Below are 27,661 nucleotides of genomic sequence, written 5' to 3'. Positions count from 1 at the left end.
GACGAGAGCGGGTGCGCGCGGCGTGTTTGAGCTGAATGAAGATCTGAAGTCTGGAGCGCTCGAATGCACAAATGGTAAAATTTAGTTTCAAGAAATTAACAACAAATAATGCCAATCAATTGTTTTTTAAGCGTGGTTATTTTGAATGATTTTCAGTGCATTTTACAATGAAGAACTCAGAATGGATTTCACTGACGGCGGTCATTTGCTGTCTAATGTTCGGATTAAATATTCGATGTTTAGCAGGTTAGTCACTTATTAAATATCATAGAAGATAAAATGAGAATCATCGAAATAAGTTCCGGTATTTCTAACCATCAAAATTGCAGATGGATCATATTATTTTCATCCATCTAGATTTAGTAAAATAATCTCTCGTACTAGGCTATAGATGTATTTTTCTTAAATAAGTGCTTTGTAAAAATGCAGTATATATGTATTATTTATGGAATGAGGTTAATTAATGAAAGTCTTGAGTATTGGCTGTGTTATCTTCCGAAAAGTGTTTCGTATTTGAGGTTGGTTTTATCTGTTTATTAAGTGAAGATTAGATTTCTACGAAGAAAATATCGATAAAGATTATTGTTGATCCATTGAGTGACTCTAATCTTAAACGTAATATGTTATGTATAGTAATGGTCACTGTTCTATTTCCAATGACCGGATTCGTCTAATTGATATCATAAAGATCTAGGTTTAATATTAGGTCGAAATTTGAATAGTTTGAAATACACAAAATGTTTCAAACTACATCGAACCAGGGAAGTGTGATCACACTTCCCTGATCGAACATAGCAATGAATGACCTCTAAATACACTAGCATTTTGCCGCGCACCTAAAAATGATTTACCACTGACCATCAAATAAAGAATTCGTGTTATTCTGGCCGCTAATGGCAAATGTACCCTTAATAATGAGGACTATAGCAATTGATGTGTACTTTATTGGTGTTTGCCTTCTATTAGCCAAGAAGCCGGGATATCTATTGTATGCGTCTAATCTTTGTAAAGTTTTCTTTATTTCGTTTATAATCAAACTCAATCCAAACTTCTCTCGAAAGCCTGTTAGAAATAGACCCGACTCTTTGTTTGAATATGGACTATCATTATAGTCCATGGTTTGACCGTGGCTATTATTTCCTGTCATGATCCATCATAAACCGGTGCGACTTCCAATCGTTGCGTTCTAATCTTATTTTGCTGGTCGCCTTGTAACATGCAAACAAGTTATTCTGCCCATCATCATTCGAACTATTGATGGATATAATGTTTATCATTCGTATTCTGTTTAAATGTATTTTTATAAAGAGAGAAAGCCGTTGTATGTGTCTGACATGACGTCCAATCATCTTCATTGACTGAAAGAATTTCCCAGACGAAGGCTAGACCTGAGAGAAAAATAGAAAATAAGATATATCTTGCCGCTGGAATTGATTTGAATGGTGTTACATTCACTGGCGATGATGAATCGAACTCTTTTATGCCGAGCGTATTTTGCCAAACGCTACACTGTACGGCGGTATCTTATCACAAAACTAAGCGGAAATTTGCCTCTGAAACTCTGCTAAAAGTGAACAAAACGGAAATAGTTTAGAGGGCCTTCTGCCAAAAGAATCATATCTAGTTTTAACTGATTGAAGCGAACACTTCAAACAGAAGGAAATAGATGTTTCTCTATCACTTACTTGCCTCATAATGGCAGTTACATATTATTTTCAGGATGTTTTAAGGTCTTATTGTTTTTGTGCCACCAGGGCTTGGTGGATGGAAAAATCCGGTGCATCGGAACTAAGTCTTAAATCATTAAATGCTTCATGATCTGGTTAAATGACACAGACGTAACCCCCATCAGTCTAGAATGTTGTAGTCTAGTCATTTCACCTGATACATCAAACTTGAAAATCTGTTTCGGGGTATATACACGTGTAAAGAATATCATGGAATTGAGCAAATCCTCCTTGATTAAGTTCAAATGACCATTCATAAGTATCGATTGATATGTGATAAAAGTCCAGATAAGATCGTTGTGATATATCATTCACACCTTTAGAATTAAGCTTACAGACAAAATGACGAATTCCCTAGATAGGTCGATAAAACCTTAAGTGTTATCTTTTACAAAACCTGTCACATAATCTCAACATTGGTTTTACTTTTTACTTCAAAACATAACCCTTATATATTAAAGGAGCCGTTTCTTCTTACAGCCACGGTTTCTCCCATCAACTTTGGGAAGCTGACTCGCTGTCAAGCGTTGAGGCAACAAGTAGTAAACCGTGACATCATCAGTTCATTTGTGATAACATGTACCAAAAATGGTGCTTTTGAACCAATGCAGTGCAATCACGAACAGTGTTGGTGTGTAGATTTTAACGGAATGGAGATGCCTTATACTCGTATCATGCATCCATTGCATCCAGATTGCGGGTCAGGTGTGTCTATTTCTCAGCTTCTTCAAAATGAATAACTGCTAAAACGCAATACATATCAAGTATTTTGATAAAATCACCAATTTCGGCCCAACAACTCCTCAGAGAATAGATTGACTTAGGGAGTTTATACAGTAACCCCTTTGATTGTAAATGAGGCACGAATCTCCGTTATAGTTTCATCTGGAAATATTTTACGGTGCGAACATCTGGAACTTTTCTGGTGTAAGCAACTTTTTATGAACGGTGTATATTAATGAATCGAGGCATTTTTCATAAGATTAGCCCTATTAGAGAATGTTATACGGTTAATTGAATTTTGAGCATTCAGATTGATAAAAAAGAGTCATAACATCGATACGCTAGGTCTCTACGAACAGTATAGCTCTGATTTTTATTCTTAGCTTCAGTCGTGTGAAAGGAACCTGCTGGAAAGCAGCCGCCATGTATGTTTTGAGTGGGGTTACAATCACGATAAACTTCTCCACATTCGAGTAAATTTCGAATATAGCTTTCACCGTAAACACGATTCTCGGTACTTATTTCTCAGTTGCCAATAAAGACTGATTTCCGAAGCTCTTCTTACATCGTTTATTAAATTGCCCGCATTTACTGCGCCTAAAGCTAAAGTATATGTATTCCTTGAGTGAAAATCAACAAATCTGGTTTAGCTTCTTCTGTAACATTCAGTATTTATCAATATTTATAATATCGATGATGTAGAAGGACTACGTCAACAGTTTGATCCTAAACTCTGCTTGATCCTTGTTACGAGTTCATCGTTACACATTATGGAAGTTCTGGGTTTTTGCATTTTGGTTGAAAAAGATTCACGGTTTATTCTTTCCATGAATCACATTGGGATCACATCAATGTATTTCCGAAATCTCTACTACTTCGTCCACAGAAACCACAAAAACCACACTTATTTCCTACCACGCCTGCGTGTGAACCAAAAAACCTGCTGAATCGGATTAAAAAGTAAATAAAGGCACTTTCTGAATTCATTCAAAGACAAGTAGCTGTTGAGGAACATGTTCAGGGTGAAATATTTATTTTATCTCAATGATCGTTATGTGGACTTTCCTCGGGTCAAGAGCCCTGACCAGTTTCTCACCATTTGAGGAAATGTTTGTACATTGTGGCACTTGATACAGTGGCATTATATCATATAACATATCTGAACTTAGAATATATGAATATGATATAATATAATATTCGATACTACACGAGTTAAGATAAAACATACGAGAATTGTTGTCGGGCAGCAATGGCTAAACGTGTGTGGAAATTAACTTGTCTGGAAACAGACGTGATAAAAGTTATAGCTACAGACGTGTAAATCTGTTGCACGTGTATTCTTAAAAAGCAACATCTTGGCTAAAAGATACCCGCCCACCCAGCAGCTCGATATACTGTCTTTCTTTTCACACACAAATCCATAATGCGGAATACCGAATGTAGGTAATCCGTCAATTAAGGTCGTCGATAATGTGGAAACCACTAATTACTAAATTATCTAATTCAGCAATATGTTTCACTTATCGGAGTAATTATTTTAATTCATAGTTGTTATATATACACATTGCAAACAGGTTGAAATTCGTTTTCTTTGGGATGTAAAAAAACATGCAAACAGTTCTACATGTAAACTCCTGTTCTACATCAAAACCTGCTTTGAAAAACTGCTTTGAAAAACGAACGTGCAATTTATCATTTCAGAAAAAGAGATTGATCTTCTGCGGGTCATCGGTATTCCCGACCAGACAATACAATACGTGAAGGGCAAAGAAGGATTGCCCGCGTTCAAATTTACTCAAAATACCAGAATTCAACATTCAGCAGCAATAATCTCGAATAACTTCACATTATTTACCGATTTCGCGATTTTAATGACGGTAAATCTCGATGAACATCAAGGCGGTTTCCTATTCTCGATAGTGGATCCTTTAGGAAACTTAAAATTCGGGATCAGTATCAACGAAGGCGGCAATGGACTACACGCGATTAATTTACATTATTCGGGAGAAGAACAAAAACCGTTAGCGCGTTTTCGAGTTCCAAATTTAGTGGACAGATGGAACCGTTTTGCGATTAGTTGTTTTGGTGATGTGATTACGTTGTATTTAAATTGCGAACTATATGCACAAGAAACCGTGACTCGGACCCCTATTCCACTCACATTTCCCGATTCAACATTATTCCTTGGACAAAGTGGAAAGGGGATTAAAGGGAGATTTCTGGTGAGTATTTAAATTAAGCTTTAAGTGATCTTAGATTTCAGGGGTGGATACACGTGCAGGGCGCAGGGGTACGCATCTCCTATGAATGTCAAGTTGCCCTGAATTTAACGGGAAAAACATAAATTGATACATAAAAAGTCCTAAATTCATAACTTTGTTTCTCTGTATTTCCAAAAGTGAGTTAATGTTTTCCGATGAGCTTTCTTTTTGGGTTCCCTTTTATTTGTATGATATGCCCTATATTTTGGTTGAATCAGACCCTAGATCCGCCTCTGGATTTCAGGTTTCGTTTCACAAAATATCGATTTCATGAATACTTTAGTGATTGTAATTCCACAAAAGCAAATAGAACTTTCATTTGTAATCTATGTAATAACTATATCATCTTACAGTGCATTACTATAGGGCTTTTAATACGTTCAATTAACATTGATTAGTTTGATTTACCTCTTGACCAAGTAACCTTTTCACCTCAAATATGATATATTAGCTATTTGACCGAACTTTTAATGCGTTTTTCAAGTGGTTGTAGTGGTTTTTTGTTCACAGAAATAAGTACGTACAATGTAAGTACTGTCGAAGTTTTTATATAGTTAGCAACAGCTCACAGTTCCGTTCAAAATCTGGCGATGTGAATTACTTTCCAGAGAATGTGTCTGATAAACCGTAGACAAGTACACTGTTCCGACGTACACAAATATTGGCTTAATCCGGTTCTGTGGTAATTTACTGAGATAAATACCATCATTATCAATACGACTATATTGATATATTGCCGACTACCTGATTGAAAATCAACTGTTACTACATTACATTGACACTACGACTTGTTATACTCATGGCAATTATTTCTACTTAATTCTATCAGCCATACCAGACATTCTTGGCCTAACCTTCAGATATTAACCACGAACTAAGTGAAGATGATAAAATCATGATAACAAGTTTTCTCTGCGGTTCATCTATATTTATGAAAAGCATAAGTGCCTACTTTTGTTCTATCCATTTTTTCTTCTAAATTTTGAGTATCAGGTTTGTATACAGTCGTTGGCACTTTTAACCTAATCTACTGGGAAAATACTTTTGAAAACGAAGTTCAATGAACATCGTTCATTCAGGACCTGCCTACTGTTATTCATAGAGTTTTTAAGAATATAAAAACTGATGGTAAACGTGTGAGAGTTCGTTCGTAGTAAAGAAAACCTGCAACTTGAACATTTTTGCGGTGGAAAACCTCTTTACACTAAGGAAATGTTAACTACAGCCGCATCCTATAAATTTTCCGGTTTACGTGTTTTATATAAGGTGGGAAAAATTCGCATACGCTGCGTAGTAGAATGGATCCGTTAAGTGCGCAAAAATGAAACCGACAATGTAATAAATAGATCTGCATGGGATTTATAATTTAATACGTACTATTACTTTTACAGGGGGCTTTTCAACAACTAAAACTATACTCCGATCATACGGCTGCCAAAAGACAATGTCAAATAGACGAAAAAAAGAAGGTCAGTAGTGTATAGTCGTATTTCATTTGTTCTATAATTTTTTCAGGTTTGAAAAAGTTATTCATCTCCTCACTATAATCATACAGATTTGCTTTAGCTTTTATGTTGGCACTGTCTGTTGCTAAATGCTGCGCAAAATACACCGGAAACCCAACTCAGTAACCATATCAAAAGGACATTTTTTCAGCGTTATATACACAATTTCAAGAAAAGTAAACCGAATATACAGGCTTCATATCTAACATAATGTTTACTTAATTCGGTGGTAATATGAAAAATATCATCAGGACTTCTGAAGTGTTAGTTAATTTCATGTGTGATTAGTTTACTTAGAGTGTCACTATATGTATTTACATAGTTCTTCACTTGTATTATACGATGGTGTGTTTAAACCTAATAGTTGTCTGAGATGAAAAAGTCTCCTCTGGCTACTGTACATCTGGAGTCTGAGTATTGCTTATGTTTTGTCTGTCTTTTTATATAATTGTTTCGTCAGTTAGGTCTGCTGAATGTTTATTGTGACTCTTGGAGAGGGTGACCTAATTTGTAACATCGCGGGGTTTCGTCTCATTTATCTAAATTTTTAAAATCTGCAACGCTCTCAAATTTCGAAAGTTTTATCCCTCTCATTGTTATTCTTTTTCAAACAGGAAAAATTAGCAAAGCCACCGTTCACAGAGAACGGTGTTGATGGAGATGAGGATGTGGGAGAGGATGGGTGGGTTGAAGTTGACATTGTTGACCCAACCTCCCCTAGTCCTATAGAAATTGAGGGTCTTGGCGTGAGTAACTGGGACGATTCTATCGAGGACTCCTGGATAATTTCATTCTTCTTTTCGCTGGAAATCCGATACAAACCCCATGATTTCTCTGTCTGATGTTATACAACTGTCATTTTCAATCAATTCCAAACATCGCCCTACCAATTAAATTCTATCGATCATTTTATTTCTCGACCAAACCACCCCCTATTTATACTCATGAATTAATATGGTGGCTAAAGCATGAATTATGTTTGCTGATTTATTCTTCTCCCTTTAACCTCGGAGTAATCATTTGACAAATGATTATATACCAAATCAATGATATGAATGATTCGTATATCAAATAAAGATTCTAAGGATTTCAAATCAACCTGGTTTTGTGTGTTTTATTTTCGATTTTGTTTCTTATTGTAGAAACCGGTGGTCGTTGTGGAAGGTAGTGGAGACAGGGATCAGGAAGGGGGTGACGATGATTTAGAACTTGATATTGATTTAAAACCCTCGGAGATTATTGACAATCAGAATTTTACCGAAAATGCAGTAAGTATGAAACTCTAATTTCATGTTGCGGCTTAAAAACTTAAATCTTATGATCTACGTCTTTCTAATCAGAATTTGACAGGTGATACTCGGGATGAAGATACTGATATTGGTATGAATGAATTAATGGGTTTGACGATGACGACACCGCCGCCGCCAATCCCACCATCAGTATTCTATAAACGTCAGTATTCCCTTTCATTTCGCATTGTAAATAGCGCACATCCTACGATTTTAATAATACCCCCAAAAGTTTGTACAACCGAGATAAGACGATATACGGAATCAATAATTTTTACGATAAAGTAAAGAGTGATTAGCCTATACACTTATAGTCGGAGTGTAACATGTTCGTAACATATCCATTAACTCTTATGCAAATTGCTGTCTTTTTTCACATAAATGGTCTATAAAAACCTCACATAAATATACTTGAGGAATGTATCAATTAATAGAACAAATTGCTATGATGGGTGTACATATCGTAGCAAGTTGTAATGTGCTATGACAGATTGTTCCATATGCATTATATCAATGAACAACGTGAAACAAAACGTAGAATGTCATATTAGGATAAGTGTCAAATAACAACCTCCCATTTACATAAACTAAAATTCCAGTAAACGCAGTAGTCTTAAAAACAACCTAGCATTAATTAACACATATGAACCACGTATTCGTGGCACCAATTTTTTGTAATAATTCATCATGTGGAACAAAAGTTGATTTTCATCCTCATCGATTTAGTGGGGATTTTGTGTTTCTTTCAGATGATATTCAAAAACTAGCCAATATTTCTGGTATCAAAGGTGAAAAGGGAGACAAGGGTGAAAGGGTAAGTTAGTGCGGAATGAAACGATAGAAAAATTACTCAAAATGACAAACAAATTGACCTTTACTTGGGGAAGAAGTATAAGAACATCATGATTGAATTCAAGGTTCTGTGGCATTATACCCACTTATTATTTCTTAGATATTTGTCAATAAAGTAGTATTATGTTGGTAAATATTTTACCTGGGAAAACTCTGTTATTGTTCTTAAAATATATCAGAAACTATTTTTCACCATCCCGCCCGCAACTTACACCTGTATCTCACTGCAAGTTTAATGATCAATGATCAGGTTAACATCATCCTTGCTTCAGAGCAAAATCAGGCAGAACACTTTTTACATTGCCAGTGCACCTGCCGATGGAGTGCAGTAGAGTGCATTTCCTCAATACAGATCTCAAATTTCAAATTGATGTTTTCAATTTATGTAATCAGAGCCATTGAAAAGTAAGTCTACTCTTTTTATTCAAAGGGTGAAAGTGGACCTCCTGGTTTGAGTATACAGGGGCCACCGGGGCTACCTGGTAAGGCACCTGATATCATCAGTGATGGCTATGGAGCTAAAGGGGAGAAGGGAGATAGAGGATTGATGGGACCCCCCGGCTTGCCCGGACCTGCAGGACTACAGGTAATTTCGAATATTTTGAACAAAAGGAAATGTTGCTGTTGTGTAAGATATTTGAAATAATTAAGTTCTAAGCATCATTGAAATTTTCTTTCAAAAGGGTAATTGTTCAACTGTGATAGGACCAATAGGGCCTCCAGGGTTACCAGGTCCCCCTGGTCCATCTTTCATGAGTCAGACTGGCATCGATGGATTCACCGAAGTTGAAGGGTCTGGCTTTGGAATCCGTGGTCCACCTGGTCCGATAGGTCTTCCTGGAACTCCCGGAAAACGGGGACCAATGGGACCGCCAGGACGTCCAGGTATGTACAGTTATGTATAGTTTGTAAATGTACTGGAGGGAAATGATTAATTACAGGACGCGTTAGAAACTATTCGTTTTCATCTTTATATTCAGGTGATATGTCAGATCTAATCAAGAATCTTACAGATTTTATGGGTCCACCCGGAATTCCTGGCATACCGGTATGATATGAATTTTGATAACGAATAACATAACTGTTACATTATACATGTATATCCTGAAAACTGATAATTTAGATTTCAAAGTAAAGCTTCGTCATATTAAATGAATTATCTATATTTCAGGGTATGCGTGGATTCCCAGGTGATCCTGGTAGCCAAGGACCTGCAGGGGATCCCGGTGAACAGGTAAGCACCAGTTACATTTTCAGATTCATTCTTACATCTTCAGCATGTCATGCTAATCTTGGTAGAAGCCATAAATTTCGACAAATTGTTTCCCATTATTCAGTTTTCACGTATCTTTTTCAACAGGGGGTTCCTGGTGTGGCGGGGAAACCTGGAGTGAATGGAATGAAAGGAGCTGTTGGGCAGAAAGGTGACGAAGGACCAATTGGACCCGAAGGATATAAAGGAGATCGCGGAAATCCCGGTCCTCCTGGTCCCCCAGGACCACCGGGATCACCAATGAGTGCAGTATGTTCAACTTTGCTTTCCGGTAATATCTAAATATGTATTCTATTTTTGTAAGAAATTCTATATGTTTGGTCGATATATTCTAGTCTCGAATCATGGATACCGAAGGATCAGGTGATGCAGAGTTTACAATGGTTGGCCAGAAAGGAGAACCTGGATTTCCTGGTATGATGGGAAGGATGGGGCCTGATGGCGTTAAAGGATCAAAAGGTGCACATGGATCAAAGGGTGAAAAAGGAGAAGTGGTTAGTAATTGAATAAAAACATAGAGAAAATGATTCTTTTATGTCGTATGTCTTATCATACTCCTTTGTTTATCAGGGACTCGATGGCATTACTGGACCTGCTGGTCCAAGAGGTGATCCAGGAAAAGCTGGTATGCCAGGAATTCCTGGAAGTGATGGATTACCAGGACCCGCGGGTGTCCCTGGTTTAAAGGTAAGGAGCGCTCAGAATCAATATAATATTCAACACCTTAGTCAATCGTTATGAAATATAGTTTTGATATTCAATTAGGGAGACACTGGTCCACCAGGACGAGGATTACCAGGCCCACCAGGACCATCTTGTCCGAAATCGCCCTGGTCCAGCTTAGGATTAGAAATAGGATCTGGATCAGGTGAAGGCGAAAGCGAAGTTAAACTAGAATCTATGAAGCTTCCGCCAGGGCTGAAAGGTGAAAAAGGAGATAGTGGTGCAGATGGAATTCCGGGAACGAACGGTACGATTGGACTCGATGGAATCCCAGGACTAAAGGGAATACCTGGTGACCCTGTAAGTCTACAGCACATCATTTGAAACTTTCATTACATGAGCCTGCTGCTTGCTTATGATAATACATATGTTATATCGAATAGGGTACTCCCGGTGTGCCAGGTGTGGATGGGATGAAAGGAGATAGAGGTATCCGCGGAGAAGACGGTTATCCTGGTGCCCCCGGCGTACAGGGACCACGAGGAATAGAGGTAGCACAAGAAGTTATCAATTATTTCGTTTTTTCTTGTATTACCGTATCTTCCAATTTCCTGATATTTTTGTTTAGGGACCTAGAGGCATGAAAGGTGAACCCGGTAAAGATTGTAACCAGGATTGCAATAAAATTAGCATTGGAATAAAAGGTGATCATGGAGACACCGGTGTTCCTGGTATACCGGGACGAGATGGTAATCGAGGAAGACGTGGAGAAATTGGAATGCCCGGATTACCTGTATGTTATATTCTTTCCGTGAATTCGTTAATACTTACTGAGCATGATATTTGCAAAACATTTTTGCAAAATGATTTTTCGATGTCGTATCAATTCCAGGGTGTACCGGGTATTCCCGGAAACAAAGGAAGCAGAGGACTTGCTATTATGGGACCCAGAGGTTTGAAAGGTGATCGAGGTGAACCAGGTCCCCCAGGACAAGTTGTAAGCAGTCTTTACTTAATTGTCGATAAAATGATTATTTTGATCTATTCACTCCATCACTTAGAATTGATGTTAACACTAACACAACGTTTGTTTATGAAAATATAGGTTTTTGAAGGAAATGATGGGAACAGAATAAGAGGTAAAACTATTTTATCAACTTATTAATTAAATTACAACCGTTTTTCCAAAATTCTAATGTTTGCTACAATAGATCGTAGTTAGCTGAATTTCTTTATTTTGGATAAGTCAATAGAAGTTAACTTTCTTCATAGGAATAGCTGGTCCCCAAGGACAGCCTGGTATTCCAGGGAAACCTGGCTCCCAGGGTATTCCTGGTTTGCCTGGAATTCAAGGACCGAAGGGTGACTTAGGGGAACCTGGATTAAAAGGAGAACCAGGTGAAGTCATTTATCTACCAAATAATGGAAATGATGTCAGTGGTCGGTCAGTTATTCGTGGACCTCCAGGACCGAAAGGAGAGAATGTAAGAATAAAATACCAATTAACAGTTACTTCAGTCATTTCGATAATCAAGTTTTATTTCAAGTTTACATTTCTAAATCTTAGGGTTCGCCAGGATTATCGATTCAAGGACCACCTGGACCAATGGGCCCGAGAGGCCCGCCTGGTTCTGGTATTCAAGGTCCTCCTGGTCCACCTGGACCACCAGGAAAGAGCGTTTCTGTTAGTGGAAATGATATCAATGACGTTATCAGTAGGCCTATACGAGGTCCACCAGGACCTCCTGGGCCCCCAGGACCGGCGGGTAAAACTATCAAGATTGTGAAAGATGTTGCTCCAGGGGTGAGTATTTATAGGGGTGCTACATTTTTTATGATTAACACATATTGTTTTGTCCTTAAGTTTGAATTCGTGTAACAAATATAGCCTTATGGTGTTTCGTTGAAAGTATCGTATATATCCATTCAATATGCATGTCATACGAGTGAAGTTTTCAAATAGCGTTAAACTTTATATCATTGATTTGATGAAATTCAAAACTTGCTTTACAGAAATTCCCAAACGCACAGGTATTGAATTTATTTCCTAGAAAGAGCTTGCCATAATAGCTTTAGCATATTGTATCAGATTTTGCAGGCAGCGAAACTGTTCGGTGGTATCACACGATTAGGACTTACGAGTTAATTCCAATTTTGCCATCTTGCTCTTAACAATTCTAGAGCAGTGACCAATCTTAAGATATTGGAAAGGATGCATGTTATGCTTTTGATTTGTCTAGGTTGCTTATAGTTTGAGCTTTCGTCCATGCATACGGGACTGCACTTGCAGCAAATTCTGTCAAATTTACAATATTTTCGAGCAAATCTACACTACATTGTTAGTACACTTTGGGCTTATTTAATCATATTTACGCTAAATGTTTTTACATTTCATTATCACCGAGGCAGAAGTAATCAGACATGATCTGTTTATGATAATCCAATCAAATATTGTAAATCCATACAAAATTCATTTTATAGGCTGTAGTTGTAAGGGATCAGAATGAACTACGAGATATTTCACACACTTTACCAGTTGGCACAATTGTTTATGTTCTCGACTATCGAATGTTGTGGATCCGATCAGAGAAAGGATGGCAAAAAATACTGGTAAGTTCAAAACTTTGAAAAATGCTGAAAAATAAGTTTTATTCGTAGTTATAGACATATATTCATACCTTGTATATTTTAAGTTGGGTGAGACGGTACCTTTACCACCTAGACCACAGGTATGTTACTAGTAGTTTTTTTTAAATTTTGATATGAATTATGGTATGTTCCATGTCAATTATATACCGTTATTAATATTATACATAGTATTACCATATATAGAAAATGAATAGTGTATATCTACAGTTACGGGATTCTAGTAATATTACCTGACCAAGCCCTTCCTCATTACCCCGTAACTGGAGACAGCGTGTATTATATAATGAAATGTTCGTTTATTTATATTCACACTTGAATCGTGTGACTGATATTTTCAAACTTAACATCACAACGGCCTCCCAAAATATATCACTCATCATCAACGCATTTTCATGTTTATCATCTATACATGTATATATTGACTTGTAGGCTGATAGCGAAGCATTGCGCCTCACGGTAATGATCACCATTCTCAAAAATACCACTTTTACCATACACGCACCTTTTTCGTTTTAGTTTGTTTTTTCACACCAATCTCATATCGGATTTTCTAGAAATATATATTTATTTAAATCCCCGTGGCCACACTACACATTTCTTTTCTCTGAGAGGATTCAATTACTAACATAAACTAACGACTGAACTCTTCGTTTTGTTGCTGTACTGCATTATGATTCTGCGATAACGCCTGTTCTTACTAGGTTGAAACTTGCATGAAAATGTGTTGTCATAAGAAAAACATCAAATTTGTCGTGTGTTCTGCTGTTGAAATCAAGGTTTTTTTGTAATTTGCTTTTAGATGCTTCAAAACCATGTTAGATTTCACGGTGTGACTGTAGGCTAATGTCACTTAACCCCTGTCTGCATGTATATTTTAGCTATTCATGTGTGTTGACATCTTCTGTCGTGTTGTTACATCGAATATTCAGATAAATCACTTTTTGAAAGTATTGACGATAAACAAACGACAGTTCATTTGAATTACGGCTTTTCATTCCAATCTGAATATTTTCAGCCGTTGACATCTCAAACACCACCGACGTATCAACCATTACGAGACATTGCAGTTGGTAAAAAGGTCCAAGGGCCGAGGGTAGGTTTTCAAATACTATCTGATCACGTTTTGACGTCAAAAACGTCTAAATCGAAAGATTAATCACTATCATATATCATAGATTCATCTGGTTGCTCTGAATGAGCCTCTAAACGGTAACATGCGTGGCGTTCACAGAGCAGATTATCTTTGTCATCAACAAGCTCGACGAGCTGGCATGAAAACAACGTTCAGGGCATTCCTGTCATCGAAGGTGCAAGATTTGGAGAAAATTATTTATTTGAAGGACGATAAAGCAGTACCAATTGTAAATTCACAAGTAAGCTGATGTCACAATTGATTTTATATAGCATGTACAATTACACGTATAAACATGTACGATTACGTGTGAACTATCTCATATTTTCAGGATGAGCTTTTATTCACAAATTGGACAGAAATATTCGACGGTAACAGGGGAAATATGAACACACAGGCCACGATATATTCATTTGATGGCCAAGATGTATTGAAAAGCGCTTCATGGTACGTATTTTTCGGGGTAGCAAGACTGTTTTGTGCCCTCTCACTGGTAATAGATTCTTTGATTTTTTGCTTTTCTCTTTTAGGCCGATGAAAATGATTTGGCATGGATCTGATAAACGTGGTATACGCCACACAAAAATGTATTGCCATGAGTGGAGATCGCAAAGTACTAGAAAAACCGGTATGGGAAGTTCATTAATGAAACATAGACTTCTCGATGAAGAGGAGATAAGCTGTAATATACCACTAATAGTTTTATGCGTTGAAAATACAAGTCATCGTCGATTACGTCGTCGTGATACCGGAGCAGTTTAGATTCCCGGTTGGATCACTTCGTAGAATTGACTGAATAACTCGTCTCTCTTGATGCAGATTTTGAATATATCAAATATCGTTGGCTTGTGTGCGTGATAAACTTAATCTCTTTTCACCTGCTGGAACGAACGACTGTGGCAAATGAATGGTGAAATGTGAATTGTGGAGACGAAGGATGAATTCTAAACTCTGAATACTTGATTCTTGTTTCTTCAGGTGTTGCTAAGCCTTCTTAGTATTGATGCATTTTATACATGTAACCCTATTCCCATTGGTGCTCGTTTTCAGGAGATGGACCTTCAAAACTGTACAGATCATTTGTACATTTGTATTCTACTGTATTTTAGAACGGAGACCCACCCTAATACATAATCCTAGTAAGATAATTTGTTATAGTTAAAGCTTCTTCCAGTAGCGGCAATTTTTATATTAAAACTTTCTGTGATTGGTGATCAAATGGTCAAGTAGCCGATTTCATGGATATGTCTCCTATGTATCTAGCTCTAGAAAACCAGATTGTAAGATATGTTCTGTTCATGTACCGGGTACCTACTTCGTTGCACATCAGTCTCATCTACTGAAGGTTTATTGTCGATACCGGTTTCTGTAAGATATGAAATAAAAGAGCGATCATGAAAACAGTGGCTTCCTCAAAATCAGATAACGCTTTTTTCAAAAATAGTGATAGAAAAGTTCCTCCTATCGCAACTTGATGTTAACATGATCGAATTCCAACCCAAAAGCGAACAAAAAGAATAATCGACAAACAACTTCCAGTTTACTTATGAAAAGTTAGTATATTAATTATCTGCATATACAATATTTGAACTTTTTACACAAGATCAGGCAATATAAGAAAAAAATCAAAAGTTTCACCTTTGCATTGTAAATATTTCTTAATGTTTCCCCGACTAAATGTAATAAAAATTGTTCATAATATAATCAAGCATTCTAATCAATGAAATATTTCTCGAATAAAAGTTACGTTATAATGTTGTAACAGAATCTTTAATAAGCCAAATACTAAATAAAACGTTTTTTTTTCATAATCATAATGTCTCTGCAAACCCAAGAGTAAAAACCAAAAAAAAAGAAGAAAATCTAACGTTTTGGTTCATGATATCGTAAGTTTACCAAACGAATATGCAGATATGAACCAATACGAAGTTGATTCGTCGAAAGGTTTTCATCGAATAGATGGAATTCGTAGAGATCTGATTAAGAAAAATATTAATCGACGAAAAAGGAAAAACTGATATAGAAATAATCAAACTTACAATCAAATCGTATTACACTGAATATCATCACTCCATACACAAGATGGACGTTAAACTAAATAAAAATGAATTCGAAAAATATCACCAGATGATCACAACGGAATAATTCAATCAATACATCCGACTCAGAGTCTTTCCAAGAAATTATATTCTTATTGGTTTTCTGAATTAACCTCGACTCGTACTAAGCGGAGTGTTCTGTCTACTGTAGCCAGCCACTCCTAAATCATCAGTGAAAAATAATGAGAAATCTAGTACACGGTGGCACGGCTAGAGGACATCGAATTTCGTTCAAATTTTATCTACTGGTATCTATCATTACCAATCAATAACACACATATCGTACATAAACAATTTCATTTTCCCAGGTTTAATACATCCTTCCCTCGTCTTACGGTTCTTTTATTACAATACTGATGAAATGCGCACATGTCTAGGCTCTAGCGCGAAGAAGACGAAGAGCGAGGGAACGGCGGAGATGAACGTAGATTTTCAATCAGAGAAAAGTCATTAGAGAATTTCAGATGCTGTGCCAATTTTGAAATAAAGGTTTCAATTTTGTTGAAGAAACCGATTACAGAAGAAATGTCTCGCAGTAAGGCAGTGTATCAGTAAAGAATAGAAGGTGACAGTATGTGTGGATACTGTCAACTAACGAATTATTTAAATGATACATCAGTTACATACACATGTACATGCTTGATTACTATGGCCAATCGTTCATATTTGAATCCTTGAAATAATCTAGGTAGGTACGAAGATCTGAAACGCAAAATTGGCTAAATATGTTCCGCTAATTAGTTTTTATTAAAATCATGTCTCGAGAAAAAATCCTTATCTAGCACTAAGTGGGCTGTGAATGATTTAATTCGTACACAATATCAAATATTTGGCAATTCATGGTCACCTCCGCGATAACCATTTTGAGCACCGTGTGTATAATAAGTGTAATATTCATATTCAGTTATGGTTAAACATGGAAAGTCATTGTCCCACCAGGGGAAACATCACCCCCATTCTCATTATAATCAACACGCTCGCGGTTAATGCATGACACCGAAAACTGGATTATGGCGACAGATACTCGGGCCGTGTTCTTCATAATTTGCTTTTGTGTGACAAACTTGATAAAACTCGGGCTGAAATGAAAACGGAAACAATCATCACGAGTGAGAAACAAGTGGATAATTCAAGTCCAGTGTAAAATGGATAAATACTTACTGTTGAAGCTAACATACTGCCACCGAACCAGACTGCGTATCGCTGCATATGATGACTGATTACCTGAACATCTACTGGTTTCGGCTACAAAAATGGACAGAAAAACTTAATTAATATTCATCATTTTTAATCAGCTTTGTTCGATTTTGAATAGTTTTCTCATAAACCAGCTAATGTGGTAATCAAATTATAAACATACACTGAAATTTTGATATGAAGATATTTTTTGCGTTTTCCCACTTGATTGTACTATTTACCTTGATATTACCCCCACTGAGTTCTTCACTGATTTTCAGCCTAGCATCGACTTGTCGTTTTACATTTCTCTGTAATTTTCGTCCGAAATCACGGAACATCGTTGATCCACCAGACAACACAATGTTCTACAATACAAATGGTCAATGATGGTTTCTTTTCTTCAATAAGAGTTTGGAGAGGAAAATATGAATACTCACTTTATACAAGCCTCTTCTGACATCTATGGGACAATTCTGGATCACGTTATCTACAACTTCAGATATAGGTGTAGTGAAATCTGGATTTGAGAACTAAAACAAAAAGTTCATTATCTATTTATTTAGATTAGGCACTAACATGTGAACCACAATATTATCATATGAAACGATCGACTCACTTCTGGATGGAAGAATATTTCGGGTCCTAAGAAACGTTCATATCCAACATCCACACCGAATGGTCTTTTTGTGATTGTATTGATTCCATCAAATCGTTTGATCCATTTAGTCGGATCTGTGTCGTACTTGTTAAATTCTTTCACTATATCGGGGCAAATATAGCAATATCGTTCCTGAAGTAAAACCATTTTCATTTTAGCCGTGTTAAAATTGTCGCTTAACAATGTACGGTGCCCTCAAAGCTACAGTACCTTTATTGCTTTAGCGGTTTCTAGCGATTGTTCTGGAGGAATTCCTACTTCTCGTTCTCTCAGCAGTTGTTGAATGAAATAAGTAATATCACGACCAGCAATTGGTATATGTTTAATACAGCTACCTATTACATATCCTTCAGCCTTTAAAACAAAATCAACTTGTTCAATTCTTTAAAATCGTGCAGAGATGTTTACGAAAAGATTCGGTAAAATAATACTACTTACAACTGGAATAACATGAGTAACGCCATCACCAGAATCTATGACTGTGCCCGTTAGAGTTCTCTCACCAACTTGTCTCGAAGTCCACGACGCGGTCAAAGCAAGAACCGCCTAAAAACACACAAACAATTGTATACAAGAGGAATCGATGAAATTTCTATAAATTTTCGAAGGGTGACTAACCTGCACAGCGATGTAAAGACCAGGTATGTTAAATGACTCGAACATGATTTCCGCTAGATATTCACGATTTTCAGGGGTATTTAAAGGAGGTTCCGTCTGAAATAGAAAATTATGAAAAATAATTAGACAAAATTGAAATATCATCTCTACTGCAGTTATCCTTGAATATTTTCATACCAATAGAAAGTAGTGATCTTCAGGTTCAGCTCTCAGATATTTGAAAATTGCTTGTTCCATAAAACGCTCCATCAGATCCCAATCTTCAACGATTCCATGTCGCACTGGATACTATACGAATTATAAAGGTCTTAGCATGATTCATTCCATACGATAAAATATTGTCAATGTAGTAGAAAAGCCACAATAAATAATGTGGAGAATAGAAAATAACGTTAAAACCCACTACTTAGCGGTATCCGAAAGTCAAAATTGAAGTCAAAATTGAAGTCAAAATTTATCCATCAAAAATCAAAATCAAGACAACATTTCCGACCCTCTCTAGAGACCAACCTCAAGTAATCTTTTTTTCAATTTGTATGTAGGTTATAATCTAATTATCTTGTCAATATATTCATTGAGCATTATTCTTTTACCTTAACTGCATATTGAGGAACTTCTTTAGCTTCATCTCCGATGAAAAAGTCTAAATCATCGACACCTTTTCCTACTCTGTTTGATGTTTTATCGCCAACTTTAGCACTTTCTCTGACAGCGACGGCTGATGGGATGATATACTGAGGTTCTGTATTACCAGCAAAACCCATTTTTGTATAACTGAAACACGTTGCAAACAGTAAAGAATATATATTGTGAAGTATCAATGGCACTTTTGGGTTTTCTTTCAAAAAGCATGTAATGGGTCATATATAAGTGAGGATATTTGGTAAGGCTCAGGCCATAAAAGCAGTGATAGTGAGTCAGCAGTAGTTGAGGCTGTAGTACATGGCGGTCTAGTCTGACCTAGCCATTATTGTTCTCGGGGTAGACCAAACTGTAAGATCATTAACACATTTGCTGCTTTTGACGAGATAAATTGTCATGGTAGGTGTACTGCAGTTTTGCCATGACGAGTTATATCGTCATCGATTCAACGTCATTTCATAGCGTTATGAACGACCTGGCCGGGGTCGAGGAAACCGGCTAAGAAATTGACTGGCAGTATGGAGAGACTAAGATACTATTTATGGTCTGGTGCACACATTTTTAAAGAAATCTACAGAAAGCAAAGAATTTTAGCATCTTTTCCGGCCAATATTTATAGAGAATAAAATGATTAAAATCATTATACATAATTTTTACAATGAAACTTTTATTCTTTTAGGTATTTATTTGATTTTTCACTGGCAATGGGGACACGAAAAAATAGAGATCTCTTCACCATAGCCAGTGACGAGTTATCTCATCATTGGTTTTTATACTAACATAGATCAGTGTATTGATTTATCAATGTACAAATAGTGCTGGCAGCGTATAAATTGTATAATGTCAAATATTAGCGTTGGCAATGGCGACCGGCCCTTAACCGCTAGGTGGTAGAGAACGTGATGACAGATCCCCTGATGAATGTGAATGCAGAAGCAAGGTGTAGAAGGTAAGTATATAATGCAAAAATCCAATACTAAATCCAATCCAAGCAAGGACCATAAAACCAGGAAGTAATTTTTGAAATGAAAAATGACATTTGGCTTGCTTGCTACTTGATTTGGCTTGCTCCTGGTCGTTCTCACGAGCACAGAAATTATAATTACCCGGTTCCATTGTCTATAACACACGCTGGCATCCTCATAGCCATGATGCTATTAGTTTGATGTTCGGGTAACTGTCAAAATAAAAATTCAGTTTTTTACGCAACGCCCCAGAAGAGGAAATAGAACCAGAGTAATGTCGGTCTACCCTCTACCCTACAGTCCGGCATGCAATTTATTGGATTCTTTTAAAGATAATTTTGGCCCAAATCAACTAAATAATTTATCATTTATCTTAAATATAATAAATAGCTGTAGAAAAAAAGCTTTATTCGTCGAAAATAGATGCCAGTAAACGGTACTATATAAACTCGGTTGAGAAGACACTGACGGATTAGAGATGTGGAGCAGGCATCATGATGAAGTTCAATTTTCTTTATTTTTGAACAAAATTAATGCACTCAATTAATGACACTAACCCATACTAACCTAAGTAACATGAGACAAACAGCTGATACTACGGTAAAGTTTAATCCTCGGGGGAATATACTGCGAATTCGTGTTAGAAAATTGATTGAACCTCAGCTCTAATAATATGTACGACGTCGTGACTGCCTCTTACTTACTACTTACGCGCTACTACGGCCGCCGCCACGTCCACAAAAAAGTCCCTACCTGAGGTCCTGAACACGTACCGTCTACCAACAAGATTAAGAAACGTATAAAAATTATGACGATTGCTAAAATATGAATGTCCTAATGATTACTAATCAATCTTTTTCTTTTAGGTTCTTCAATAAGTGAAGACTGTGTTTAATGCTATTGCTAATTCCAACCAACCCCAACAACACCAAAGACTTTAAGGCTGTGTGAATGAATAAATGGCCAACCTCGAAGAGAAATTGAAGAAGACAGTGGAAACCATGGCAGGCAATGGAAGTTGTGACAGCATTGAGGCTTGTAATTCTCATTCATCAGAGAATTCAACTCATGTTAAAGTCAAAGATCGCACTCCAGTAGCTAATGGCAAACCGAGGCTACAGAACTTGGATATTGTTGTCACATTTTGGAAACCTTGGACACGCTGGATTTTCCTGACCATCACAACTATCTGTAGTCTCATTATGCATTTATACAACATTCATAAACCAAATCATGTTTGGTAAGAATTCCAAAGTTATTCATTGTCTTTTGGTAGATTGTTGGTTCTTGAGTAAATCTTATTTTCTTTTCAGTTGGGATGAAACACACTTCGGTAAAATGGCAAGCTGGTATATCAATCGGACATTTTTCTTCGATGTTCATCCTCCTGTGGGTAAGGTATGTGAAAACCACTAGATCATCAAGTAATCCGTTATCATCCTCTAATTTCAAACCGTGAATAGCTAACTATATTGTGTTTATCAGATGCTGATAATGGCTGCTGGACTGTTATCTGGTTATAATGGAACGTTTCCTTTCACACAGCCTGGTGATCATTACGGTGATGAGACTCAGTATGTGGGTATGAGGATTGTAAGTAAATAATTCATATCTATTTAAGTGTGTATTTTATGATTCTAGCACAATTGCCCCCCCCCCCCCCGGACAGCTGCTCCCTGGACAATTGCCCTCCCCCGAATAAAATCCATTGATTGGGTTTAACACCACCTAAATACTTAACTTAGAAATTCATTTGTATATTATTGAATATAGATTTATAAGGTATGGAATTACTGATGTTGTGTGCAGATCAAAAACTTTAAATCAGTCCTTGAGTTATAATAATTCACTTACCAAATCAAAGGAAACTTAAATAGTCCACTTACTAGTGCATTAGTTAACGTTGGCTAATTTATTGGAATTAGTTTTTATTGTTACTTTAGCCAATCAAAAACTTTAAATCAGCAATGAGTAATTAGCTGCACTAATTAGCTAGAATAAGTTCGCTTTGTCTAATTCATTAGAAGTAAATATCTGTGTTACTTTAATATAAAAAAAATTAATTTGGGGGGCAACTGTCCGGGGGGGGGGCAATTGTCCTGATACCGTATTTTATCTATTCATTTAAATAGTATTATTTTCCTACTGTGTTTTTCAGGTTTGTGCTTTGTTTGGTAGCGCACTTGTACCTCTAGCTTACAGTATTGTTTGGGAATTAACCAAATCTGTTCCTTCTTGTTTGTTTACTGCCGTTCTAATACTCTCCGGTAAGCTCACTATCGTATCTATATTCAACTTATGTCTGAAAATAGATCTCGGCTATATCGAATCTTCTTTCTTCTATATTTCTTTTTTCAGACACCGGGACTTTGACATTAACTCGTTATATTCTACTCGATCCGTTTCTTCTGTTTTATATAATGGCTGCTTCATTTTGTATTGTTAAATTCATCAATGAAAAACATAGGTACATCGAAAAAGCTTAATAACTCGAAATGTTAGCATTCGCTTTGCTTCATGCACATTGATTTGTTATGAATGATAATGATTTCAGACCATTTCATGTATGTTGGTGGTGCTGGCTACTGCTGACTGGGATCAATCTTGCATTTGCTATTGGGTGAGTACCGCTGAATTAGATGAAAAATTTTGTTTTGCATATTGACAGTATGAGCTTGATGTGATTATTTCAGCATTAAGTTTGTCGGTTTGTTTATGATATTATTGGCTGGATTTACAACTGTTAAAGATTTGTGGCAGATGTGGGGCAATTTATCACTCCCTATTGTAAGTACTACCGATACAGATCATGGTTTCAAATCATTATTCGTGCAGTTGCTCAGTTTTATATTTTGTTATTTCAGAGTTGCATACTGAAACATTTTGCTGCTAGGGCTGTTTGTTTGATTTTACTTCCGTCCATTCTATATGCGGGTTTCTTTGCAATTCATTTCAAAATACTAAATAAAAGGTACCGATAAATCTAAAAGCAAGACTTATGGCTTGATAATTATATTAGTCCGATCACTTTTAAAATAGTCTTATTTTCATTTTAGTGGCAGTGGTGATGGCTTCTTCAGTTCAGCTTTTCAGTCTCAACTCATTGGCAATAAATTACATAATGCTAAAATGCCTAATAGTAAGTTATAATTTAGAATGTGTAAAATACATACCAACATTAACTTCACAGAAAATAAACATTTAATATTGTATTGTGATTAATCGTTTATAATTGTGTAGTCGTGGCATATGGATCACATGTAACAATGAAACAGTCACGAATCGGTGGCGGATATCTACACTCACACTGGCATTTATACCCGAAAGAATTGGGACCACGTCAGCAGCAAATTACAACTTACAGCCATAAAGATGATAACAACGTTTGGATAGTGAAACATTATGATACGAACCCACAGGAAGAGGATGATGTAAAACTAGTGAGAAATGGTGATTTAGTTCGCTTAGAACATGTTGTGTAAGTGTATTAGATAGATTTCCACATATTCCATCTTTACATCATGCAGTGCATTATAATCTCTATTATTTTTATCCACAATTATAGTACTCAAAGAAATCTTCACAGTCATTATGAAATGGCACCACTGACGCGTACCCATTATCAAATATCTGGATATGGAGAGGTAACTTGTCCCTACATATAACTGATTTACTTCAGACCTTTCTTGCCTGCACAAGAACTCAAAATATTGATATTGATAGAACGGCACTGGAGATGTGAATGACATATTCCGGATCGAGATCAGTGGAGGGCGACATGGTGATGTGTTGAAATCGGTTACTTCACAATTCAAACTATTGCACATGAATGTCGGATGTGCATTACATTCACACAATAAACAACTTCCAAAATGGTACGCAGACTTACTTTCAGTAATGGTGATGATAAGTTCACTGTTGATTTATTCATTATGCCACCTTGCGTTGCTCTCGTTTTTAGGGGTTGGGAACAGTTAGAAGTTACCTGTAATCCATTGGTATGGCAAGCAAATAATCTGTGGCACATTGAGGAAATAACTGACTATCGCTGTAAGCATTCAACCCTAACAGACAATCTCTGGTACTTATATATCAATGACTGAATATTTAGACTGAATTCTTAATTTTCTATCAGTACCTGATGTCAGTTTTGAAGTACATGCTCCATCTTTTTGGGACAAGTTTGTGGAATCACACGCTGTGATGCGTCAGGTAATAGAGTATATAAAGGATACACTTTACATGAATATACAATGTATGGCGCATTAAGATTTTTGAATTTTGTACTCATAGGGAAATCAAGGTCTAAAACCTAAAGATGGTGAAGTTACCTCGAGACCATGGCAGTGGCCTTTGAATTATCGAGTTAGTATGGCTAATTATTTAAGTTCTAATGTACCGCTGTTTGTCTCTTTATAATAATAATGATAATAATAAACTTAATTGTCAAAGTATTACAACTTTTATATGTTTGTCTGTGTAAATGTAGAATTTGTCTATGCAGGGGCAACCATTTTCTGGTGAAGAATATCGTATCTATTTACTGGGAAATCCAGTTATTTGGTGGTGTGTTTTGATACTTATGACATGCCTAGGGTTGGACTATTCTTATCATGCAGTAAAAACTCAAAGAGGACGAAAGGATACCTATCCCTTTCATGGTAAGCCACAACTTTATTGAATTTCATAGGAAAAATATTTTCATTTATTTCATTGAATTGTAATTTTCTAATGTAATTCAATTTGTGAATAAAGAATAATAATAATAATGAGAAGAAGATATTGTGTTTCATGTCATTCTATCCTTATTTGAAATTTCAGAATACAAACAACGTAGTTATGGCGCTTGTGGATGGTTGACTCTTGGATGGGCGATACATTACTTACCATTCTGGACTATGACGAGAGTTTTATACTACCACCACTATTTCCCAGCATTTCTATTTAGTTGTATGATTGCTGGTGAGTCTAGACGAAAAGGACAAATTCCAACGGGTAGATAACTTACCAGTATAGCACTGCCATATTCTATGTCAATTTCAGGAATTACCATAGATTTTTTCCTAACAAGAATAATGTTGAGAATATCACGTAGACTTCAGTGGTCTTTGATGCACATCATTACAGCTTCAATATTAGCAGCACTTATATACAGGTGGGTTACATTCATACCTTGAGTTTGAAGGTAAATTCAGGAATGCGGAATCTGTCAGTTTTTATCACTGTTTAAACTTTATTTTCAGTTTCTTTTTGTTTCACCCACTGACATATGGAATGACTGGCAATATGAGTTACAAAAATGGAACAATGGGACACCTTCGATGGTTAGAAACATGGGACTTTTAAATACAGTCAAGTCAAAGTGATTTTAGAGTGTCTAGTCTTTTTGGTGCTTTTCACAACTAGCTCTATGAAAACTCAATATCTTTATTCATCTGGTGCAATGGTATATATAATAATATAATAAGTTTATTTCTTCACTAAAGAGATACAATACAGAAATACAGTCATCACTATTACATAAAAGAAAAGTTACAGAAAGTACTTCTACACTGTAAAGCGTAGTAAAGAAAAAGGACAAAAAGGGACCCCAAAGGGGGGTATACTTTTAATGAAAAAAAGCCTAATGCCCTGGCGGAATGGATGGACATGATGTTAAACACAAGTATGATAAGTATTAATACAATCCTATTATATGTCTTTTCAAATTCCGCTTGAATATATCGATGTTGGATGCTTGCTGAAGTTCAGTTGGTAGAGAATTCCAGACTCTAATACAATTAATGTTAGGAGAAAACATCCTGATATTGGTTCTGTAATAAGGTAAACGAAATTGATTAGAGTTACGGGTGTTGTGGGAATGAAGATCAGAAATACGAATTAAACTATTGGACAATTTGACAGGCAGCAACACATGGACAGATTTATACATCAGTACAGAATTTTGGAACACATTGATGTCTTGAAGTTTGAGTTGATACGACTTTTTGAACAGTGGAGTAGTGTGTTCTAGAAAATTTACCCCACTAGCAATGCGAATAGCGCGTTTTTGAAGCAAAATAAGGGGTCGTAACCTAGTTACATAATTAGATGCCCAGACGATATTACAGTACTGTAGATACGGAAGGATGAAACCGTTGAATAACTTGATGAGCGCGGATCTAGGAAAAATACGTCGTGCTTTTCTTAATACACCAATATTTCTGCTAACAATAGAGCACAGCTTGTTTATGTGGGAGTTCCATGTTAGGCTGTCGTCAATTATTACACCAAGGAATTTTGTTTCTCTGTTTCTAGTTATTGAAACATTACCCATTACAAGGTCGATATCATCAAGAATATTGATCTTTTTATGGAAAAGCATATAATTCGTTTTCAACAGATTAGCAGATAGCCTATTGGAGTTTAGCCAGTTAAACAGTTTAGTGAGCTCAACATTAGTATTTGATTGCAGTATATTCAGATCGGAATGAGAGTTAATGGCAGTCGTATCGTCAGCAAATAGTAAAAAGTTTAAATTACAAGAATAAACGATGTCATTAACAAACAAAATGAATAGCAAGGGCCCTAAGATGGAACCCTGAGGTACCCCTATAGGAATGGGACTGACATCAGATAAATAGTTCTTGAACGACACTTGCTGTAAGCGGTTAGTGAGGTAGGATTTGAACCATGAATGAGCAACCCCTCGAATTCCGTAACTATACAACTTGTCTAATAATATAGAATGATCAATAGTGTCAAATGCTTTTTTTAAATCAAGCATGATACTAACAGTAAATTTTCCATTATCTAGATTCTCAGTGATGTAATTAGTAAATGCGATTAAAGCATGTGACGTGGAGAGACCTTTTCGAAAACCGAATTGGTTACATGAGAGAATATTGTGTTTATCAATAAAAGAAGATAACCTGTTGCTAACAGCTTTTTCAAAAAGTTTTGAAAATGCTGGTAAAAGTGAAATGGGGCGGTAATTGGACACATTATTTATAACACCGGATTTATAAACAGGGACTACCCTAGCCATTTTGAGTATATGTAGTGAGCTTTATTGTTAAATGGATAATACTCGTCGATGTGTTCAAGATTTTTATTGATAGTAAATTGCAGTATTTGAATAATTACTTACGTATCATGATGTTATAATATATGTAGAAACCTGTTGATTATCAATGAAATGAATGTTGTCCGATGCATGATTTAATCTGATAAATGTCTAGTGATTTGCATTTTAAATTCCGAGTATTATAATATATAACGCTGTTGTATTCAGTATGAAATGATTGTATTTTCAATATATGAAATATTTCGAAAATTCGGGCGTTTAGGGTAATTTCATTAATTTGCGATATAAATCCGGGATTCTAAACTTGCCAGGTTTTCCATCTTTAAATCTATCACTTCATTTTGTCTATTTGACGTACTC

The 27,661-nt window shown here is 36.2% G+C and overlaps 3 protein-coding genes across 7 annotated transcripts; 2 read left to right on the top strand and 1 right to left on the bottom strand.

The window, feature by feature from the left end:
- The first annotated feature begins 2 nt into the window (after positions 1–2).
- LOC141915322 (uncharacterized) lies at positions 3–15,588 on the top strand. 4 transcript variants are annotated; one of them, XM_074806809.1, is made up of 29 exons: positions 3–74; positions 157–246; positions 4,152–4,672; positions 6,103–6,180; positions 7,359–7,484; positions 7,557–7,668; positions 8,255–8,319; positions 8,788–8,943; positions 9,041–9,242; positions 9,338–9,405; positions 9,529–9,591; positions 9,718–9,879; positions 9,966–10,124; positions 10,201–10,317; positions 10,396–10,653; positions 10,737–10,844; positions 10,922–11,086; positions 11,186–11,290; positions 11,399–11,432; positions 11,566–11,777; positions 11,861–12,097; positions 12,307–12,324; positions 12,775–12,903; positions 12,987–13,022; positions 13,372–13,398; positions 13,958–14,035; positions 14,118–14,315; positions 14,406–14,521; positions 14,605–15,588. In XM_074806809.1, the coding sequence occupies exons 2-29, from the start codon at positions 168–170 to the stop codon at positions 14,834–14,836; spliced, it is 3,861 nt and encodes a 1,286-aa protein (XP_074662910.1). In that variant the 5' UTR covers positions 3–74; positions 157–167; the 3' UTR covers positions 14,837–15,588. The 4 variants fall into 4 exon arrangements, with proteins under 4 accessions (XP_074662910.1, XP_074662909.1, XP_074662908.1 ...); XM_074806807.1 differs by lacking the exons at positions 3–74; positions 157–246 and adding an exon at positions 2,331–2,432; XM_074806808.1 differs by lacking the exons at positions 3–74; positions 157–246; positions 12,307–12,324 and adding an exon at positions 2,330–2,432.
- A 136-nt stretch (positions 15,589–15,724) lies between these two features.
- On the bottom strand, positions 15,725–20,517 carry LOC141915323 (actin-related protein 3). The gene is made up of 11 exons (XM_074806812.1): positions 20,377–20,517; positions 19,222–19,402; positions 18,806–18,916; positions 18,629–18,724; positions 18,449–18,556; positions 18,221–18,364; positions 17,969–18,142; positions 17,790–17,882; positions 17,592–17,717; positions 17,335–17,418; positions 15,725–17,252 (listed from the first exon to the last, which is right to left on the bottom strand). Exons 1-11 carry the CDS (start codon positions 20,418–20,420, stop codon positions 17,157–17,159), a joined length of 1,257 nt encoding a protein of 418 aa, XP_074662913.1. The 5' UTR covers positions 20,421–20,517; the 3' UTR covers positions 15,725–17,156.
- Positions 20,518–20,702: 185 nt separating this feature from the next.
- On the top strand, positions 20,703–27,491 carry LOC141914905 (protein O-mannosyl-transferase 2-like). Of its 2 annotated transcripts, XR_012620898.1 has the most exons (21): positions 20,703–20,835; positions 21,102–21,475; positions 21,549–21,633; positions 21,721–21,828; positions 22,394–22,502; positions 22,594–22,702; positions 22,790–22,855; positions 22,929–23,022; positions 23,100–23,206; positions 23,292–23,374; positions 23,476–23,713; positions 23,801–23,879; positions 23,959–24,110; positions 24,197–24,285; positions 24,371–24,447; positions 24,529–24,600; positions 24,740–24,896; positions 25,057–25,197; positions 25,279–25,390; positions 25,479–25,687; positions 27,274–27,491. XR_012620898.1 is itself a non-coding variant. In XM_074806245.1 (20 exons), exons 2-20 carry the CDS (start codon positions 21,195–21,197, stop codon positions 25,579–25,581), a joined length of 2,262 nt encoding a protein of 753 aa, XP_074662346.1. In that variant the 5' UTR covers positions 20,703–20,835; positions 21,102–21,194; the 3' UTR covers positions 25,582–27,491. The 2 variants fall into 2 exon arrangements, 1 of the variants encoding a protein (XP_074662346.1); XM_074806245.1 differs by having other exon boundaries at positions 25,479–27,491.
- Positions 27,492–27,661: the final 170 nt, after the last annotated feature.

This window comes from Tubulanus polymorphus, chromosome 1 (assembly GCF_964204645.1).
Source record: "Tubulanus polymorphus chromosome 1, tnTubPoly1.2, whole genome shotgun sequence".
NCBI classification, from domain to species: domain Eukaryota; kingdom Metazoa; phylum Nemertea; class Palaeonemertea; order Tubulaniformes; family Tubulanidae; genus Tubulanus; species Tubulanus polymorphus.
Note: the sequence above shows the minus strand (reverse complement) of the source record. Positions and strands in the feature narration are given on the sequence as shown.

Bases quoted from the DNA above. Each gene is read 5' to 3' on its own strand.
- LOC141915322 (XM_074806807.1), top strand. From the start codon at position 2,333: ATGCAGTGCAATCACGAACAGTGTTGGTGTGTAGATTTTAACGGAATG. The intron at 9,880-9,965 runs GTATGTTCAACT...GATATATTCTAG, and splicing joins CGGGATCACCAATGAGTGCA to TCTCGAATCATGGATACCGA. The intron at 10,125-10,200 runs GTTAGTAATTGA...TTTGTTTATCAG, and splicing joins AGGGTGAAAAAGGAGAAGTG to GGACTCGATGGCATTACTGG.
- LOC141915323 (XM_074806812.1), bottom strand. From the start codon at position 20,420: ATGGCTATGAGGATGCCAGCGTGTGTTATAGACAATGGAACCGG. The intron at 17,883-17,968 runs GTGAGTCGATCG...TTTTTGTTTTAG, and splicing joins AAATATTCTTCCATCCAGAA to TTCTCAAATCCAGATTTCAC. The intron at 17,718-17,789 runs GTGAGTATTCAT...TTTGTATTGTAG, and splicing joins TCAGAAGAGGCTTGTATAAA to AACATTGTGTTGTCTGGTGG.
- LOC141914905 (XM_074806245.1), top strand. From the start codon at position 21,195: ATGGCCAACCTCGAAGAGAAATTGAAGAAGACAGTGGAAACCATGGCA. The intron at 21,829-22,393 runs GTAAGTAAATAA...TGTGTTTTTCAG, and splicing joins AGTATGTGGGTATGAGGATT to GTTTGTGCTTTGTTTGGTAG. The intron at 25,391-25,478 runs GTGGGTTACATT...CTTTATTTTCAG, and splicing joins TTAGCAGCACTTATATACAG to TTTCTTTTTGTTTCACCCAC.